Genomic DNA, 21,928 nt, shown 5'->3' with positions numbered 1-21,928 from the left:
TTCCGATCACAGTACATCCATCAGTAGAGGCTTGTAGACACATCCTGCCAGTTAGTGCAGTATGTTGGACTTGTAGGCCTTGTATGTATATTTTGTTGGTTTTTCAGATATATAGTTATGACGGCCTTGTCGGCCTAGCTTTATATTGATGTTTAGTCTGTGTTAGCTTCTGTTCAGTTTTATATTTTTCTTCGCAAATTGTCTTGCAATGTGGCCATGGCCAAAGTATGACATTAAATGTTCAGAGTCCCTTAGTCGCAAGTTGGTACGCAAGGATAGGTGAGGCACCGGGTGCCGGTCTCGCCCCCAGGTTCGGGGCGTGACAATGAAGCAATTGGGCTGGTAAGAAACTCAAATGAAACCACAACCGAGACTGAATCTGCGCCAGATGAAGGAACATGTGTTGGAATAGGTCTTCCACCCAGGAAAATCTGACAGGGGGAATTGAACAGAGAGGAACTGATCCTCAAACCTTGAGGAAACTTGTCCATGAACATGATCTTCAGCAACAAAATATTGACGGAACATATAAGGGAAACCAGCTAGTTGTGAAACCTTACAAGTATCAAAGTTCTCATCCCATTGGGAACATAATCACTGATCCAACATCTGGAATCAAAACCAGATCTTCTTTGAAGAATCTTTGTGCTTTTGATGTTTTTTTATCTCTTATTGAACCTAAAAATATTACTGAGGCTTTGCAAGATACAGACTGGGTGAATGCAATATAAGATGAACTCAACCAATTTGAGAGAAGTCAAGTTTGACATCTGGTACCAAGATCCAAGGACAGATCAGTAATTGGCACAAAATAGGTCTTCAAAAACAAACTTGATGAAGATGGAACAGTTACAAGGAACAAGGCAATATTGGTGGTTCAAGGATATAGTCTAGGGGAGGGCATAGACTATGTTGAGACTTTTGCTCTAGTTGTAAGATTGTAAGCAATTAGACTTCTTATAGCCTTTGTTGCTTACATGGAATTCACTCTCCATCAGATGGATATCAAGAGTGCCTTCCTCAATGGCTATCTATAGGAAGAAGTGTTTGTCAAGCAACCTCCTAGATTTGAAAGAAAGGAAAGTTCTGATCATGTGTACAAACTTGACAAGGCACTTTATGGGCTCAAGCAATCTCCAAGAGCATGGTATGAAAGATTGTCTAAATTCTTACTTGAGCATGGTTACAAGAGAGTAAAAATTGATAATACTTTGTTCTTAAAAGAAAAAAGGTAAAGATTTCTTGGTAGTTCAGATATATGTTGATGATATAATCTTTGGAGTAACTACAGATAGGTTAAGTAAAGGATTTGCTAAACTAATAGGGAGTGAATTTGAAATGAGTATGATGGGTGAGCTTAATTTCTTTTTAGGCTTACAGATTAAACAAAATTCATATGGAACTATGATCCATCTGCAGGAGTATATAAAAGAGTTGCTCAGAAGGTTTAAAATGGAAGATTCCAAAGAAATTGACACTCTTATAGCAACAACCACAAAATTGGATATAGTTGAACCTGGTTCATCTGTTGATCAGAAGATGTGTAGGGGAATGATTGGCTTTTTGTTATATCTCACTGCTAGTAGACCTGACATTGTTTTTAGTGTAAGCCTTTGTGCTAGATTTCAAGCAAATCCAAAGGGGTCTCACTTGGCTGTTGTCAAGAGGATATTGAGATACCTAAAAATAATCACTGACCTCTGTCTATGGTATCCAAAAGGTAGTAATTTCAATTACGTGAGATATGCTGATATTGACTATGCAGGATTTCTTGTGGATAGAAAGAGCACCTCATGTATGGCTCATTTTTTTGGCTCATGGCTTGTGTCTTGGGCCACCAAAAAGCAAAATTTTATGGCTTTGTCTACTACTGAAACTGAGTATGGCTGCTGCCTCGTGTTGTGCTCAATTGTTGTGGATCAAACAATAATTAATGGAATTTGGAAATGATGTAGGTTGTATCCCCATCTTTTGTGATAACACTAGTGCAATTAGTATGACCAAGAACCCGGTTCATCACAAAAGAACTAAGCACATAGATGTTAGGCATCACTTTTTGAGGGACAACTATGAAAAAGTTTTGACCACTGAGGAATTTTGTGCTACTGACAAGTAAATAACTGATATCTTTACAAAATCTCTAAGTAGAGATCACTTTTAAAGGAACAAGTTAGAATTAGGGATGATTAAGATCACCTAAAAAGAACTAGTTCTAACTCACTATTTGGTTAGACAATTTGTTAATTTTGTAAATAATTATATTAGATTTTGCTCAGTCTCACACTTTCGTTAGTATACTCTTGTGCCATGTGCTAAAATGTCTCATTAATCCCTAATGATATTATCTTTATTTTCTTTGAAAATTCAGACTTACACAAGAGAATTCTCAGTGAAGAACCTGGTTTATCAAGATTACATGGTATATACTCTCCACTCCGTATATTTTGAAATAACTATATTTGGATCATGATCAAAAAGAGAGTCACATTTAATCCCAATCTCCCTGAATCTTTATCCGTTACAAAGGAACTGGTTTCATCCAAAAGGAGTCCCACGCGCCATAATTGCCTAGATTCTAGGGAAGAGTCCAACGTCTTTTCAAACAGACTTTCCCAGTTTAATTAGTCCTCTGAACTTTTAAAAATATATCGTTACCCACTTAAACCCGTTTTTAAATTGATTAGGCCTTACCCATTTCTTCACTTCTAATTTTCCATCTGCCAAAAATCCTCTCTATCATCTCTCATCTCTTCTACACACACATCTCCTCTACACACAGCAATGACAAACCCTTCTAAAAATCCTTCTTCACCACCCAAAAAAAGCATCACCTACACCTTCGATCACACCTTCAACCACACCCACCTCTAAAAAAGGAAGGTTCAAGATTCTTACTCATAAAGTAGTCGCTGACAGTGAATAAATCAAGAAAGTAAATGAGAAATTGAAAGCAAGCCAAGCAAAAAAACCCCAAAAATCTAAAAAATCCTTTAAGTCTGCTATTGAGGGGGGAGAAATTATTTCATCTGAAACAGAACAAGTAACTTATGGTCTCAATATTGCTTGTGATGTCATTACTAAAGTGGCTGGAAATTTGGAGAACAGATTTGTTCTGGTTGGTACTATTGCTGGGGTAGAGACCACTGAGTCTGAAAGAATTGATGGTGAAAATAAAAAGGAAAAAGAAAAAGAGAGTGAGGGCATTCAAGGTAATGTAAGGGGAAAGGGTAAAGAAGGAGTAGTTGAATCTTCACCTACTCATGTTGGGTTGGATGAGAAAATAGGGGCTATGGTGTTATAGAGTGAGGAAAATGTTGAGGAGGTAGCAAGTTGGAGAGAAGAAGGGGGTAGTGGGTCTGGCGATGCAAGTGCAATTGAGGGGCTGGTTAGGTTGAGGAAGAGGTTCCAAGAACATGTTCCATATGTGCAGGAATCCCTCGAAGACTTTTTGAAATGAATGTCTGACAGCTACAACCCGAAAAAGAAGAAAAGTTCAGGAGTTAAAATCTCTGGAACTGCTAAGGCACACAAGAAGAGAAAGGTTGCCTCCACTATCCCTCTGGAGACTCCTCCTACAAGAGTAATAGCTACAAGGAGTCAGAAGAAGCAGAGTGAGGCTGAACTTGAAAGATCCTTAGAAGAGAATAAACGAAAAGTCGTTGTAAAGGGAAAGAAGAAAGTGAGTGAGCCTGTTAAGGAAATTGAGATTGAGGAGATGGACCTGGTTCTTCATGATGAAGATGAGGCAGATGAGGTGGAGGTTGTGACTCCAAAGGCAAAGAAAATAAAGACTTCCAAAAAGAAGTCTCCTTCAAAGACTGTTGATGCAGAGCCTTCTACCTTGGCAAAAAGAACCAGGTCTGCCAGGAAATCTAAGAAAGTGCAAGTAGTGGAAGAAGAAGAAAGTGAAGAAGAAGTGGAAACTGGTGAAGAACGGGACAAGATGGTGAAGTTTGAAAAAAAACCATCTTAAAGGGTAGACTCCTCAGGGACTTGGAAGTGGAAAGAATGGTGATGTTGCTAGAGAAGCTAGAATTTCAGGGCTGGAAGGACATGGTCCTTCAGATGGAAGGAAGACTAGCTAGAGCTGAGATTGTGGAGTTCATGTCTAACTGTGAAATCAAGAATGTCAAGGTCACCAACGTAGTGAAATGGGTGACTGTGAGCTTTGACGAGAAGGAATTGGGAGAGATTCTAGGGGTACCTGCTAAAGGGTACAATGATTACAAAATGCTGAAATGGTCAAGCCTAGAAAATCTACCTACCTCCCTTGCCATTACAAGGAAATTTGCTGACAATGAGTTAGAGCTACAACCCAAGGAAAGACAGTTAAGGTCTGCGGACGCCAAGTAGATACCTCGATAGTATCCAACAGATAAATCCACAAATCTAGCAATCGCCGTATCCGGAAGTACCTGGATCTGCACATGAAATGCAGAGTATAGTATGAGTACAACCGACCTCATGTACTCAATAACTAACAAGACTAACGTTACTTTGGACTGAAAGTAGTGACGAGCTCAACAGGTACAGTCCTGTGTAGAAATAACAGTATAGAAATGTAGGCATGCTTTCAAGTTCAACAGTTAAACTCAGTACAAGTAAACTAGATAAATTCTGCATGATATAAGGAGTATGACATCTCTATATCTACATGCCAAAATATATGTTGTATGTGATGTACCATAATGGAAACCTCATATACTCACACTCTCAGAATACTCAATCACTCTGTGTGTATATATATATATATATATATATATATATATATATATATATATATATATATATATATATATATACACACACACACACACACACACACACACATCAACTGACAGTCAGTCACTCAGTATTGTGTAAGGCCAATCCAGCCCAGGGAAGATCCATCCCCAAATATAAATGATTTAGACAAGATCCATGTCCAGGGAAGATTCATCCTTCAATGTAAATGCTTCGGGCAAGATCCATGCCCAGGGAAGATCTATCCCTCAATATAAAATGCTTCGGGCAAGATCCATGCCCAGGGATGATCCATCCCGCAATATAAAATCAACCGCGCTAACTGTGGGGGGTGCAGACTCCGTAGGGGCTCCCTCAGCCCAAGCGCCATAATAGCCTGATCCAGGCATAAATAAATAAAATATGTTGTGGGGTGCAACCTGATGCCATAAATATCACTCAAAATCTCCAGTCTTTCGGGATCTCAGTGACATAAAAATTAACCCGACATGATGATATGATGTATCAATGAATAACAATAGAGAATGAAATATGATATGCAAATGATAGATGTGACTGAGTACTAAATTGTAAATTTAAACAAGTAATTCAACAGCAATAAGACCTCTGTGAGTCCCAAACATATCGGCATGTAGCCTAAACATGATCTTTAACATGAGTCGCAGCTCAAGTTCCTCTAACACGTGGGGGATATGTGGATAATGACATGATTATTTGATTATGCAACTCCATGGAAAGTCACAATTTCTATGGTGCACGCCCACACGCCCGTCACCTAGCATGTGCGTCACCTCCAAACAAGTCATATAACACGGAATTCAAGGATTCATACTCTCATAACCAAATTTAAAAGTGTTACTTACCTCAAACCGTGAAATTCTTTATTCCAATACACCTTTGCCTTGCAAATCGGCCTATGAACGCCTCGAATCTAGTCACAATTAACTCGATATAGTCAACACAAATTATAGGAATTAATTCCATATGAAAATACTAATTTTTCAACAAAATTCGAAATTCAACTCAAAAATGGTCAGTGGGATCCAAGTCTCGGAACCCGACAAAAGTTACAAAAAATGAACGCCCATTCAACCACGAGTCCAACCATACCAAATTTACCAAATTCCGACATCTACTCGACCTCCAAATCTCAAATCTTATTTTCAAATCTCTAGGCCCGATTTCTCGAATTACACCTCAAATACACGTAATCTAGTCGAAATACTCAATGATAATTCGATATTATTGATTAACAATGATCACAAGGGACTTACCTCAAGTTTTTCCGTGAATTCTCGCTAAAAATCGCCTCAACCCGTCTTCTTTCGCCCAAAAAAATTGAAATGAGCTAAAAAACAAAACTGCTCAATAAAAACACTAATCTGGTCAATAAAAGTCCATTGCCCGTCACTAAAAGTCCATTTCTCGTCACTAAAGGTCCGCACAAGAACCTGCTTGCACCAGCAATTTATTATTTTTACTAAAAAGGCTCTAACTCCATCATACGAACTCGGAATTCGACAATTCTTGTTCCTATGAGTCTCAAATAATAATACAAACCTAGTCGTTCTATCAAAACTTAATTCAGAGCTCATTTGTTCAATGAAATACCAGTTTCGCTTGTTAAACAATTAACTCATGTTTCGCGCTAAAAACCCAATTGCGACTTGATGAAATCAGACCAAACATTCCAGATCATTCCTATAATTCATTATCAAACTCCTGAAAGACTCGAAATCGAATTTCGATCTCTAGAACTAAAAATGGACCTTTGGATCGCTGCATGCTTATGCTCAAAACACCAAACTCATCCAAAAACTCTTTCAAAACTCATCCGAGCCCTATGGGACCCCAACCAAGTATAATAACAAGTCCCATAACATGACACTAACTTAGTAGATGCCTCAAATTACATTAAACAACACTAAAACACGAATCGCACCCCATTTCAAGTTTAATGAAAACTAACGAATTCCAAATTCTACATTCGATGCCGAAAGCTATCAAATCAAGTCCGATTGACCCCAAATTTTGCACACAAGTCATACATGACATAAAGGACCTATCAAAATTTCAAGAACTGAATTCCGACCCTGATATCAAAAAGTCAACTCCCGGTCAAACTTCAAAACCTTCCATTTCCAACTTTCGCTATTTCAAGCCAAAATCAACTACGGACTTCCAATTAAATATCCGGACACACTCCTAAGTCTAAAATCATCATACAGTGCTATTGGAACCATCAAAACTCTATTCTGGGGTCATTTACACATAAGTCAACATCCGATCAACCTTTTAACTTAAGCTTTAAATATTGGAACTAAGTGTTCCAATTCATTCTGGAACTTCACCGGACCCGAACCAATTACCCCTGCAAGTCACAAAATAACTATAAAGTACAAAATGAGTAGTAAATAGGGGAACGGGGCTATAATACTCAAAACGACCGGCCGGGTCATTACATTATCCCCCTCTTAAACAAACGTTCATCCTTTAACGGGTTTAGAGTTATACCTAGAGTGTCAAATAGGTATGGATATTCGCTCTGCATCTCCCGCTTAGTCTCCCAAGTAGCTTCTCCGACTGGCTGGCCTCTCCACTGTACTTTCACTGAAGCTATGTTCTTTGATCTCAACTTTCGAACATGCGGGTCTAAAATGGCTACCGGCTCCACATCATAAGTCAAATTACCATCCAACTGAACCGTACTAAAATCAAAAACATGAGACGGATCTCCGACATACTTCTAGAGCATAGATACATGAAACACTGGATGAATACCCGATAGACTAGGCGGCAAAGCAAGTTCATAAGCTATCTCTCCAATCTTCTTAAGTATTTCAAAAGTCCCAATATACCTAGGACTCAACTTGTCTTTCTTCCCGAATCTCATAACACCCTTCATAGGCGAAACTCAAAGTAGTATCTTCTCTCCTACCATATAAGCAACATCGCGAACCTTCCACTCAACATAACTCTTCTGTCTAGACTGCATCGTGTGAAGTCGATCCTGAATCAATTTAACCTTCTCCAAAGCATCCTGAACCAAATCAGTACCCAATAGCCTAGCCTCACCCGGCTCAAACCAACCCACCGTAGACCGACATCGTCTCCCATATAATGCCTCATACGGAGCCATCTGAATTCTCGATTGGTAGCTGTTATTATAGGCAAACTCTGCAAGTGGCAGAAACTGATCCCAAGAACCCCCAAAATCTATAACACAAGCGCGAAGCATATCTTCCAATATCTAAATAGTGCGCTCGGACTATCCGTTTGTCTGAGGGTGAAATATTGTACTTAACTGAACCTTTGTGCCTAAGTCTTGCTGCACTGCTCTCCAAAACTGTAATGTAAATTGTGTTCCCTTATCTGAAATGATGGACACTGGCACACCGTGTAGGCGAAATATCTCGCGGATATAAATCTAGGCCAACCGCTCCGAAGAATAAGTAGTACCGACTAGAATAAAATGTGTGGACTTGGTTAACCGATCCGTAATCACCCAAACAACATCAAACTTCCTCAAAGTCCGTGGGAGTCCAACTACGAAGTCCATGGTAATACGCTCCCATTTCAATTCTGGAATTTCAAGTCTCTGAAGCAATCCGCCCGGTATCTTTGATGTACTTACTTCACCTGTTGACAATTTAAACACCGAGCTACATACCCAACTATATCTTTCTTCATTTTTCTCCACCAATAGTGCTGTCTCAAATCCTGGTACATCTTAGCGGCACATGGATGAATGGAATACCGCGAATTGTGGGCTTCTTCAAGAATCAATTTACGCAGCCCATCTACATTTGGAACACAAATCCGACCCTGCATCCTCAACATCCCATCATCCCCAATAGTAACATCTTTGGCATCACCGTGCTGAACTGTGTCCTTCAGAACAAGCAAATGGGGATCATTATACTGGCGCTCTATGATGTTGTCATATAAGGAAGGTCGTGAAACCACTCAAGCTAGAACCCGACTGGGATCTGAAACATCTAATCTCACAAACTGGTTGGCCAAGGTCTCAACATCAACTGCAAGAACCCTCTCACCAACAGGAATGAATGCAAGGCTACCCATACTCACTGTCTTTCTACTCAAGGCATCGGCCACCACATTGGCCTTTCCGGGATGATACAAAATAGTAATATCATAGTCCTTTAGTAGCTCCAACCATCTCCGTAGTCTCAAATTTAGATCTTTTTGTTTGAACAAGTGCTGGAGACTCCGATGATCCGTAAACACTTCATAAGACACACCGTAGAGATAGTGCCTCCAAATCTTTAATGCATGAACAATAGCTGCCAACTTTAAATCATGAATAGGGTAGTTCTTTTCATGTGGCTTCAACTGGCGCGAAGCATAAGCAATCACTCTACCCTTCTTCATTAAGACACACCCAATACCAATCTGAGAAGCATCAGAATACACTGTATAAGAACCTGAAGCTAAAGGCAAAACTAGAACTGGAGTTGTGGTCAAGGCAGTCTTGAGCTTCTGAAAGCTCTCTTCACACTCATCCGACCATCTGAATGGAGCACCTTTCTGAGTCAATTTAGTCATAGGTGATGCAATAGACGAGAAACCCTCCATAAAGGAACGATAATACCCGACCAAGACGAGAAAACTCTGAATCTCAGTAGCTGAAGATAGCACGGGCCAACTCTGAACTACCTATATCTTCTTCGGATCCACCTTAATTCCTTCACTGGACACTATGTGTCCCAAGAATGCTACCGAACTAAGCCAGAACTCACACTTAGAGAATTTGGCATAAAGTTTCTCCTCCTTCATCATCTGTAGTACAATACTCAAATGCCGTGCATGTTCCTCTTGGCTATGTGAGTACACCAGGATGTCATCAATAAATACTAAGACAAAAAAATCAAGATACGGCTGGAATACACTATTCATCAAGTGTATAAATGTTATTGGGGCATTGGTCAGCCCAAAAGACATCACGAGTAATTCATAATGACCATAACGGGTCCTGAATGTCGTCTTTAGAATATCCGAATCTCGAATTTTCAACTGGTGGTACCCAGATCTCAAATCAATTTTGGAGAACACCCTCACTCCCTGAAGTTGGTCAAATAAATTATCAATACGTGGCAAAGGATACTTGTTCTTGATTATAACTTTGTTCAACTGCTTGTAGTCGATACACATCCGCATAGTACCGTCTTTCTTTTTCACAAATAGAGCTGGTGCACCCCAAGGTGACACACTAGGCTAATAAACCCTTTATCAAGAAGTTCCTGAAGTTGCTCTTTCAATTCTTTTAATTTAGCTGGTGTCATATGATACAGACGAATAGAAATGGGCTGAGTGCCCGGCACCAAATCAATACCGAAATAAATATCCCTATCGGGTGGTACCCGGCGGGTCTGCAGTAAATACATCCGGAAAGTCTCCCACTACCGGTACAGAATCAATAGTAGAAGTGTCTGCATCAACATCTCTCACAAAGGCCAAATATGACAAACACCCTCTTCCCAACCATACGTTGGGCCTTCAAATAAGAAGTTACCCTGCTGGGAACATAATCTAGAGAACCTCTCCACTCGACCTTTGGCAATCCCGGTATTGCTAAAGTCAAGGGTTTTGCGTGACAGTCCAGAATAGCATGACATGGAGACAACCAATCCATACCCAAGATTACACTGAAATCAACCATACTAAGCAATACGAGATCAACTCTAGTCTCCAATGCCCCAATAGTTACCACAAATGATCGATACACATGATCTACAATAATATTATCGCCCACCGACGTAGATACACAAATAAGTGAAACTAAGGGCTCACGGGGCATATCCAAATAATGAACAAAATATGATGATACATACAAATATGTGGAGCCAGGGTCAAATAATATAGAAGCTTCCCTATGGCATATTGAGACAATACATGTGATTACTGCATCTGAAGCAACAACATCTGGCCTGGCAGGAACAACATAGAATCGTGCCTGACCGCCACTTGATCGGCCTCCCCCTCTTGGGTGACCCCTAACTGACTAAGCCCCACCCCGAGCTGGCTGAGCGGGTGGTGAAGAAACTGGTGCTAAAGTCGTAGTCTGACTCATCTGCTGAGCTGAACCTCCTAAAAAGCGTGGGCAATATCTCTTTATGTGACCCAAATCTCCACACTCAAAACAACCCTTCTCTGAGAATGTCGGCAAGAACTGAGGTGGACCCCGAGAACCAAAATAACTACCAGAAGAACCTGGTACAGAGGAACCCTGAACTGATGGTGCACGAGATGAACTCTGAGCTGGAAGTGCACTAAGAAAAAACTGACTTGGTCGAGCACTGTATGAATCATGGCTAGCGGATACGCCACGGTGAGACCTCTTGTGATAGGGCTATAAGGACAAACCCTGTTGTGATAGGGTTGTCCCCCAGAAGGAACACCGCTAGAATTACCCAGACCATGAGACCTCTTGAACTCCCTCTCCTCACGCTCCTGAGTACGGACCATTTCTAGCCGTCGAGCACTGTCAACCACCTCGTCGAATTTAGCACCCGTTATATTCCCCAAAGTCATAACAAAACGGAACTGATGGTTGATGCCATTAATGAACCTCTTGATCTTCTCCCTCTCAGTGGGAACCAACCAAACTACATGACGAACCAATTCTGAAAATCGCATCTCATACTGAGTCACGGACAGGTCCTCCAGACATAAATACTCGAACTACCTGCGTAGTTCCTCTCTGTAGGTATGTGGCACAAACTTCTCCAGAAATAATACGGAGAACTCATGCCATGATAGTGGTGATGCACCAATTGGTCTGCTCCTCTCATAAGTTTCCCACCATCTGAAGGATGCCCTGGTCAGCTGAAAAGTAGTAAATAAGACCCCACTGGTCTCCAGAATACCCGTTGTACGAAGCATCCGCTGGCATCTGTCCAAAAAAGTCCTAAGCATCCTTTGACTCAGTTCACTGAAAGCTGGAGGGTGGAGTCTCCCAAACCTCTCTAATCTCTTCTGCTCCTCATTATTCATAATAGGACCCACTCGGGCCTGAACAGCTGCAACCGGCTGGACTGGTAGTGCCCCCGGTATCTGAAGTCCCTGCACTACCTGCTCTGGAGTATGAGCAAAAGGGGTATGAGTACCTCCCCGGCCTGAGAAGTGGCTGGTGCGGCCTGAGCCTAAACCACTTGAGCAAGGTCAGTTCGAACAATCAATATTTGTGCTAAAGCCTCCTGAAAGCCTGGAATCACAATAGGCATAGTTGGTGCCTGAGCTGACCCCGCCGACTCGACTATATCTAGAACCTGCTCCTGAGGTGGAGCAACTGGTGGTTTTACAGGTGCTGCTCTAATTGCTGCACGAACTACACCTTGACCTCTACCACAGTCCCGACCTCTCGCGGTCCTAACTAGTGGCACTGGTGCCTGGCTGTCCGATCCAGTAGTACATGTCCTCACCATCTGTGAAAGAATAAAATAACATAAATTTAGTTTTCGGAATCAATAAATTTGCACGACAGAATACAAGAAAGTGAAATTTTCCTAAGGGTTCAGCAGCCTCTTGAATATAAGTAGAGACGTCTCCGTAACGATCAAGAAGACTCTACTAAACCTGCTCATGACACGTGAGACCTATCTAACATAGGATCTGATACCAACTTGTCACGACTCAAACTCTGCATGTCGTGATGGTGCCTATCTCAATACTAGGCAAGCCGACAATCTCAATAAACCTCAATTTCTCTTAAGTTTGAAAACATAAAATTTAAATTTAATAGAAAAACCCTACACATACTGATATAAATACACTCCCAAAACTCAGTGTCACCGAGTACATGAGCATATAAGTGATAACATAGTCTGACTAATCAAACAATGTCTGGAAATATAGAACAGTACAAAAAACTGAAAGAAAAGAGAGTCAAGGTCTACGGACGCCAAGCAGCTACCTCGATAGTCTTCAATAGATAAATCCAAATATCTAGCAATCACCGTATCCGGAAGTACCTGGATTTGCACATGAAGTAGAGAGTGTAGTATGAGTACAATCGACCCCATGTACTCAATAAGTAACAAGACTAACCTTTGGGCTGAAAGTAGTGACGAGCTCAACAGGTACAGTCCAGTATAGAAATAACAGTACAGAAATGTAGGCATGCTTTCAAGATCAACAATTAAACTCAGTACAAGTAAAATAGACAAATTCTGCATGATATGAGGAATATGACATCTCTATATCTACATGCCAAAATATATGTTGTATCTGATGTACCACAATGGAAACCCCATATACTCACACTCTCAGAATACTCAATCACTCAGTACTGTATATGGCCAATCCATCTCAGGGATATATATACAAATCAACTGACAGTCAATCACTCAGTACTGTATAAGGCTAATCCAGCTCAGGGGAAGTTCCATCCCCAAATATAAATGATTCGGACAATATCCTTGTCCAAGGAAGATCCATCCCTCAATATAAATGGTTCAAGAAAGATCCATTCCCGGGGAAGATCCATCCCTCAATATAAAATGCTTCAGGCAAGATCAATGCCAAGGGAAGATCCATCCCTCAATATAAAATCAACTGCGCTCATTGTGGGAAATGCAGACTCCGGAGGGGCTTCTTCAGCTCAAGCGCCATAATAGCCAGATCCAGACATAAATAAATAAAATATATTGCGGCGTACAGCTCGATCCCATAAATATCACTCAAAATCTCCAGTCTTTTGGGGTCTCAATGACATGAAAATTAAACCGACATGATGATATGATGTATAGATGAATGACAACAGAGACTGAGATATGATATGCAAATGATAGATGTGACTAAGTACAAAATTGTAAATTTAAACAAGTAATTCGATAGCAATAAGACCTCTGTGGTTCACAAAAATATCGGCACGTAGCCTAAACATGATCTTTAACATGAGTCTCAGCTCAATTTCCTCTAACACCTGGAGAATATGTGGATAATGACATGATTATTTGATTATGCAACTCCACGGAATCAATTAAGTCACAATTTCTATGGTGCACGCCCGCACGCCTGTCACCTAACATGTGCATCATCTCCAAACAATTCATATAACATGAAATTCAAGGATTCATACCCTCAGAACCAAGTTTAGAAGTGTTGCTTACCTCAAACCGTGAAATTATTTATTCTAATATGCCTTTGCCTCACGAATCGGCCTCCAAACGTCTCGAATCTAGTCACAATTAATGCGATACAATCAACAGAAATTATAGGAATTAATTCCATATGAAAATACTAATTTTCCAACAAAATCCAAAATTCAACTCAAAATTCATTAGTAGGGCCCACATCTTGGAACCCGACAAAAGTTACAAAATATGAAAGCCCATTCAACCACGAGTCTAACCATATCAAATTTACCAAATTTCGACATCAACTTAACCTCCAAATCTTAAATCTTATTTTCAAATCCCTAGGCCCAATTTTTCGAATTACACCTCAAAAACACGTAATCTAGTTGGAATACTCAATGGTAGTCCAACATTATTGACTAACAATGATCACAAGGGACTTACCTCAAGTTTTTCCGTGAATTCACGCTCGCCTCAACCCGTGTTCTTTTGCCCAAAAATATTGAAATGAGCTAAAAAACAAAAACCAAACTACTCAATAAAACACTAATCTGATAGCTAAAAGTCTATTTTCCGTCACTAAAGGTCTGCACCAGAACCTGCTTGCGCCAGCAATTTATGTTTTTACTAAAAAGGTTCTAACTCCATTATACGAACTCAGAATTCGACGATTTTTATTCCTATGAGTCACAAATAATAATACTAACCTAGTCGTTTAATCGAAACTCAATTCGGAGATCCTTTTCTTAATGCAATACCAATTTTTCTCGTTAACAATTAACTCATATTTTGCGCTAAAAACCCAATCGCGACTTGATGAAATTAGACCAAACATTCCAGATCATTCCTATAATTCATTTTAAAATTCCCGAAAGTATCGAAATCGAATTTTGATCTCTAGAACTGAAAATGGACCTTTGGATCATTACATGCTTATGCTCAAAATACCAAACTCTTCCAAAAATGCTTCCAAAACACAATCGAGCCTCATTGGACACCAACCAAGTATACTAACAAGTCCCATAACATGACACGAACTTAGTCGAAGCCTCAAATTATATTAAACAACACTAAAACATGAATCGCACCCCAATTCAAGCTTAATGAAAACTAACGGATTCCAAATTCCACATTCGATGCCGAAACCTATCAAATCAAGTCCGATTGACCTCAAATTTTGCACACAAGTCATACATGACATAACGGACCTATCAAAATTTCCAGAACTAGATTCCAACCCCGATATCAGAGCGTTAATTCCCGGTCAAACTTCCAAACCTTCCATTTTTAACTTTCGCCATTTCAATCCAAAATCAACTGCGGACTTCCAATTAAATATCTGGACACACTCCATAAGTCCAAAATTACAATACTGAGCTATTGAAACAATCAAAATTCTATTCCGGGGTTGTTTATACATAAGTCAATATCCGGTCAACCTTTCAACTTAAGATTTAAATATTGGAACTAAGTGTTCCAATTCATTTTGAAACTTCATCAGACCTGAACCAATTACCTCGAAAAGTCACATAACAGCCGTAAAGCACAAAATGATTAGTAAATGGGGGAACAGTGCTGTAATACTCAAAATAACCGGCAAGATCGTTATAGTTTCCCACAAGTTGCTCTTTTAATTTGTCAACAAGGTTGTGTTGCCCAGGTAGGAAAGAAGGCACATTTCCACATTCACAGACCTAGTCCTTATGGAGTGCTTAGATAGTGGGAGGCAGATAAATTGGCTAGAGTTTATCATCCAGTTCCTTGATAGGGTTCTAACTGGCACCAAAACTCACATCATACCCTATGGATTTATTCTCACTACTGTGCTTGCTCACTTCAAGGTTCCCCTCAAGAAATGGGATGTGAGCACAAGCAAAGATTACTCTGGGGCCAATACCTTGACTGCATGTGACTATGAAGTCCATAATGCTCCCAAAGAACCTGGTTCATCCAAGAGGGTGCCTGTGAACAGCAAAGTAAGAGCTTTGGTGCAGGAGAGTGGGGCTAAGGATACTGAGATTGAGAGGCTGAAGAAGAGGCTGACAGAAGTAGAAACTGAGAGGGATGCTCTCAAGACTGAGCTTGCGAAGGAAAAAGAGAAGAGTGAAGGCATTCTTCATGACATGCTAAAACTGCTTCAGGCCAGAAACCAAGAACCTGGTCCTTCCCAGTCTTAAACCCTTCCTAGCCTAGTTAGAAAACCAGTAGTCCGATTTGTTTTTTGTTTTTTGCTAATAGTGCACTACTGTTATTTCCTTCTATGCTTTGTGGATGACTCTTATCAATGATAATCAACTGCTTTTGCTCTAATTGTTTGTTGATATTTCATAGATGGATAATATCCTTAAATTGATAAGTGATAATTGAATCCATGGTTGCATTTGAAGTTGCCTAAATAGCCATGAGTAAGTTCTACTAAAATCTGGTTATCTAACATAATTATGCAACTTTTTGATGATACTAAAAGGGGGAAGATAGGTTGTGCTTTTTTACTTTTAACTGTGATATTTATAACCTAATGAACCTGGTCCTTGATAATTTATGACTTTAAAATGGAAAGTGTTCTAACATTGTGTTGATATTGAGCTGAGTTGAAACATGTTTCAGACTTATAAAAATCACAGAGTCTGTCATCATCAAAAAGGGGGAATTTGTTGGCTTAGTAAGTTTGTTTTAATGATTGACAAAGGAACACCCACATGAACCAAGTCCATACACAATGTACACAGACACGGTAGATTCAAGCACCAGGCATGCATGTGAAGGAGATAAGCTTAAGTGGTTATATCTGATATCTTCTGAACGAAAAAGGTTGCATAATTGATATGGAGCAAGACTCCTTACTCGAAGAGAACTGTATCCTAGATAAGGGAGGAGTTAGAAGTTGAAGATAACTAGAACTCTTCAACCAAGGAAGAGTATATCATTAGAACTCTATTTATTTCTTATTCTACTAACTCTAGATATGTGAGTTTGTTCTCTTTTTCAGATACGCACAACCGCTGAAGTTAAGCGAGAGTTGAGAGCAAAATAGCAAGGCATTTTGCAAGCAATTCCTGTGTGATTCAAGTGTGCGAATCCGAAGCTACATGAACCAGATAGAAGAACCAGTTCAAAGTGTCTGTCTTTTATTCTAGTTTCATTGTAGTATGGCTTTTGAGTTGTACCTTTCAGCTTTCTCTAGAAGTATGTGTACTAGGTACTCTGAGTGTATTGTTCAAGTTAGAGTTAACTTGAAATTGTCGCAACAGCTTGAGGCTGGTTGCCACAAAGGGTTAGAGGTAATCCTTAAGTTTACAAGAGTTTTGTAAACGCTATTTTTGGCTCAGTGATTTAGTGAAGTATTGGAAAAAATCCTATTCGGTAGTAGGTCATGATTTTTTCACCTTTTAAGTCACGTGGTTTTCAAGTAAAAATGCTTGTTTTCTTTACTTTTTGCATTTATTATTCCGCAACTATAGTATAAGGAACACATAAAAGAATCAGGTCCTTCTATAATTTGTGCATGCAAAAAATTGGACACCACACAAATCACCCCCCTCTTGTGTGGTATTGAAGTATAAGACATCAATGGGTACACTATTGTGAAGAAGTGGATCCAGAATTTGCATTTGACTAACTTTAGTCTCTTACCATAAACTCAATATACTTTTGAGATTATTGATTCAAAATTATACTCTTTTTAAAATTTAGTGATTTTTACATATATATTTATATAGTCTGCCGAAAACAAGACCGTCCGAAGTGGGATTTGAACCGCTAATTTCACTCGTAGAGATGCACCCAATAATTATTGCACTATAGGAATCTTTGAGCATGAGTGCATATATTTAATTTTACAAAAATATAACATTATTATACATTATTGAAGGAGAGGAGTATGAGTTCACGTGAACCTATACCCTAAGACCTAGATACGCCCCACCCTTTACAAGGTGAGCAGATAGTTTGCCCATTGTGACACTGTAAAAATAACATGGGAAAATGGCACATTAAGATGTTGACAAAAAAGTGATTCGTGAAGGGCATTGCTCAAATCTAGAGTTCCCAGTTATGGACAAAAAGATTCAGGTTATATACCTAATTGGGTATTTGTATTGTGGGTTGTCGCAGGTATATTCGATATATACCTGAAAAATATTTGCAGGAATATTTACTCATTTAACTATCCCATTTAAGGAAGTCTATGATGTGATGACTGAGTGTTTGAGAGTAGGATAAGAACCTGGAGATCCCAGGTTTCGGTTTCCGCTCTAACACTTAGTATGAGTTCATCTGCTCCAGCCTCAAAGAGCGAGCTTACACAGCAACTCTGTTCATGGACTGTAGCAGGTAGCTCGGTGGATTACCTGCCAAAATGGGCAGGACACCACCATTATCAATGATATTAATACACTAGTGGTCTGAAACTGTAAGAATAAATTGCAGGGCAAGAACAACACATTGTGTACCTTTATAACCCAGTAGAGATTTTTCAACTTGCCACTGAAAATATTGCTCCAAGCCGATTTTGTTTCTCTTGGAAACGAAATTTTGTTCACGAATTCACTCCGTGTATATTTAGTTTCTTCCCTTTGAGAAATACAGATTTTCTCCTTGAAGAAGAAAGAGACCATTTTTCTATTTTGAAGAAAAAAGAGAGGTTCCACTACCCAAAAACTGTATTATGGCAATAATACAAGTAACAATTATAGATAAGTAGTTCGTGCGACCTAGCCTGCGAGCATCTAAGAGTTATAATATTCTAGACCCATTAAGGTTGTAAAAAGGCTCCATGTAAAAATCCAATAACATGCGGAAAGGATTCACTACTAACATGTAATCGCAATATCCCTGACATCATCTGCTACTCCAACAGTTGTTTATCATATTCCGTATCCCAAAAGAGACAAACTCGAGTTCATGTATAATATTATCTCCTTTCAGCTCTGTATTGATTATGTATTGATGTGGATCTAGGGTTTAATTGTTGGATTGCTTTGCTCTGTCAACATAGTTGTTAGATTTTGATAAACCTATTGTAACCTACGGTTCTACATTTTGAGGGCCTATTATTTATCAAAACAAAGGGGTTTAATGTTGATACTTTATATTCAACAGGAGGTTGTATTCCTAAATCTAAAAGAGCAAAGGATTTGGTCACATTGTTAGATGTCAATATCCTGCCCTTACAGTACAGGTCAAACTTATGAAATACTTTGTGGTGGAGTCTTGTTTTTCCGAATTTTCAAAATTAGTGTTTCTTCTATTGATTTGGATCGTTTCCATGAGTTGATAGTCGTAGGATGTGCTACTTTCTCCTTGTCTTAAAGCCTCTCCATTCATTTTGTTTACTTATTTGCAGGTTATATGGAGGCATACACCATTCAAACAGTTGATGTGATCCTAATTTTTACATGTTACTTTTATATATTAAAAAAAATTAATAGAAGGAAGCAGAGATCTCGATTTTTTGTTGTACAGTGGGATCTTTTAGTTGATAGAAATACAAGCAGGTCTTTAGTGGTATAATATCTTATAAATAATCACATCAATATACTCTTCTAATGCTGATTCTAAAAGTCTATGTAAAAGAGAATCTCTGCCAAAATGCACATCGATACAAGCTCAAGTTTCATTTCTGGTGTAAAGAAAACTGTGTAGAGGAGGCAGAATCTTTAGTAGATCTGATAGGTTGACAAAGTTGGGTTTTGTTTTCCTTGTAAATATGGCTTGGCACTGCCCTAGTGCTGTTTTATTTATTAATATACATGTTACCATTATCAAAAAAAAAAGTATTATGGATATGCGAGAAGTGGTATATATATATTTTCTAACTATTAAATCAAGTGAGGTATACCTGCCTTTAGAGTGTGACTGGTCCAATTGTAATTTTCAGTGATCTTTGGTGACCTTGGAGAAACTGTATAAGGAATTTATGTATGTCCTATTGCGAGTGTATTAATCACTTACTTAAACTATATGAATCATGGTGCAGTGATTAAAGAACTTCAACTAGTCAACAAGAGAATTTATTCGATTCCTCAAAAAATTGACTACATGACAATTGTCGTAAGGTACTTACCTTTCTCTCAACTAGCTCAAGTTGCTATATCTCTTCTTGCTTGCCGTTTTATTATTCGTTGAGTTCTTTGCTTTATTGAAGATTGCAATAAATCAAAACCTTTGTAGTAGTCAAACTTGTGATAAAATCAACAATCTCTTTGTGATCTGAACCATACAGAGAGTAATGTGTAATACTCATCTTCGGCTTATTATTTTAAAGAACATACTGTCTTCAATCTTCGGGGCATCTCGATACTTAACCAGTGCTTTTGGTTGGGTTTTTAAATGAGCAAGTTCAGCCTTTTCATTTTTTTGGGAAGTGCCATGTTTTGTAAGACAATTGCCATGGCAGTCTTCCTGTTCTATTTACACGTCCAAAATTTGATTTCAGGTTATATATGGTTTTCGCCAATTATTCCGATGCAATCACTAATAAGAATAAATGAAATGCCTTAAAGGTTTTCTTCCCTTTTGTTTGACAGATTAACATTCAGGTGACCCAAGAATTTCTGAAAACCGTTGAAAGCAATGTCCTCTCACGGCGTCCTGCTTGGCGTGTTGAAACTGCAAAGGTCAATCCCCTATGTGATTCTGTTATGCTCATGTCCGATCATTCAATGTTCCCACTCGGTAATAATTTTCAAATCCTCTTTATCCCTTGATTCATCACTAAAATATTAACATGCACATGTTTCATACCCTGTAGTAAAGAACTGAACATTATATTACAGAAAGCTGTTAGCATGGACCTATCAAATAAAAAGAGACAATAGTAATTGGCGTCCTATTTAGTAGACCAATAAAACATAAAACTCAGTATATACCTCTATTTTCTAAGGTCATAATCCTTCCTATATTACTTTCTATTGTTTGAGTGCAAAAATGGTTTAAATTTTGGTGTCCTGATTTTGTAAATACTTTGTGGTTAAATCAATTTCATGCTACTACTAACAAAATAACTGCAATTTCTCTTTGTTTCTTGATAAAGAACAACAAAAATTCGCAGTGGATAGCTAGCTTTATCATCGTCTACATGCTAACCAAGCAGGCTTAGATATGGACATTTGTTGTATTTACATTGATTCCGTATGGTACTCACGTTCTCCTAATGTCAGGTATGTGTAAAGAGGCATGCAGCATTTCTGTAGAAATTAAGGTACTACTTGTTTCCTAAAAGCTTTAGTTAGTGTTCCTCTTTATGCAGCATTTTCTTCTTCTTCTTTTAAAAAGAAACTGTTTTCTATACGTTTCCATAGTATGTTTTTCTGACGGCTATCTCCATTTTCTTTTTGTTGAAGCCAGCCTAACTGTGGATTCCTTCCACACTCAGAATTTATCGCAGAAGATAATGCTATTTAAAAGACTGTGACTAGTTTTCAAATGCACCAGGCTCTAAAATTGAACCAAGGAAAGGTAATAATTGTTCTGTCTGCAATTTATTCTTGAGATAAAGCTGTCTCTGGTGTAAGAATAATATTAGCTTTAGTTTGCTTGTCTTATTTTTGTTCATGTTAATTGCGATAGTAGTGACATCTCCATTCCAGTCATTTTATTGCGAAAAAGAGCAAAAGATAAAGTTTAAATTGCCCCAGCAAATGGTACTGATTTATCGACGTCTTTCTTACAGTTACTTAATTCAAGAATTGGGCGGCACTGGGAGATGTTCAGTTGGGAGTAACTATGCAGATCATGCGTGCGATCATTAGTCATTGTTGTTAGGATTGACTTAAGTTTTTCTTTAATCTTGTTAAGTAGTTCTTTGAGATTTTAATACATTTGTGTTGTAATTTTACATTACTTTATGTTATTTTTAATACAATGGATATTTTAATTGATTTATCCTTTATATCTGTGTCACTATTATCACAAAGAAGTGATAAACAATGCCTGTGTGATGTCGAAAGGTAAAATTTGTAATAAATAAGTAAAAATACAAATAATATTGCCCCTTTATACGTGTAAAACAGGCCATTTCAATTGGCTGGAGAGATTTGCATATTGTGGCAGTTTCTGCTGCCTGCCATTTTAAGCATAAAAATTTA

The 21,928-nt window shown here is 38.7% G+C and overlaps 2 protein-coding genes and 1 long non-coding RNA gene across 3 annotated transcripts; 2 read left to right on the top strand and 1 right to left on the bottom strand.

Annotated features, from left to right (window-relative positions):
* Positions 1-3,457: 3,457 nt before the first annotated feature.
* Positions 3,458-3,973, top strand: LOC138897167 (H/ACA ribonucleoprotein complex subunit 4-like). Its single transcript, XM_070183125.1, has one exon. It carries the CDS (start codon positions 3,458-3,460, stop codon positions 3,971-3,973), a length of 516 nt encoding a protein of 171 aa, XP_070039226.1.
* Positions 3,974-10,765: 6,792 nt separating this feature from the next.
* Positions 10,766-11,400, bottom strand: LOC138897166 (uncharacterized). Its single transcript, XM_070183124.1, has 2 exons — positions 11,175-11,400; positions 10,766-11,022 (listed from the first exon to the last, which is right to left on the bottom strand). The coding sequence occupies exons 1-2, from the start codon at positions 11,398-11,400 to the stop codon at positions 10,766-10,768; spliced, it is 483 nt and encodes a 160-aa protein (XP_070039225.1).
* An 8,881-nt stretch (positions 11,401-20,281) lies between these two features.
* On the top strand, positions 20,282-21,296 carry LOC104106109 (uncharacterized). The gene is made up of 3 exons (XR_688496.4): positions 20,282-20,516; positions 21,002-21,042; positions 21,189-21,296. It is a non-coding gene; the product is annotated as an uncharacterized lncRNA (long non-coding RNA).
* Positions 21,297-21,928: the final 632 nt, after the last annotated feature.

The sequence above is a fragment of the Nicotiana tomentosiformis genome, chromosome 8, assembly GCF_000390325.3.
Source record: "Nicotiana tomentosiformis chromosome 8, ASM39032v3, whole genome shotgun sequence".
Taxonomy (NCBI): domain Eukaryota; kingdom Viridiplantae; phylum Streptophyta; class Magnoliopsida; order Solanales; family Solanaceae; genus Nicotiana; species Nicotiana tomentosiformis.
The sequence above is the reverse complement of the archived record's forward strand: the minus strand, read 5'-3'. Positions and strand labels throughout refer to the sequence as shown.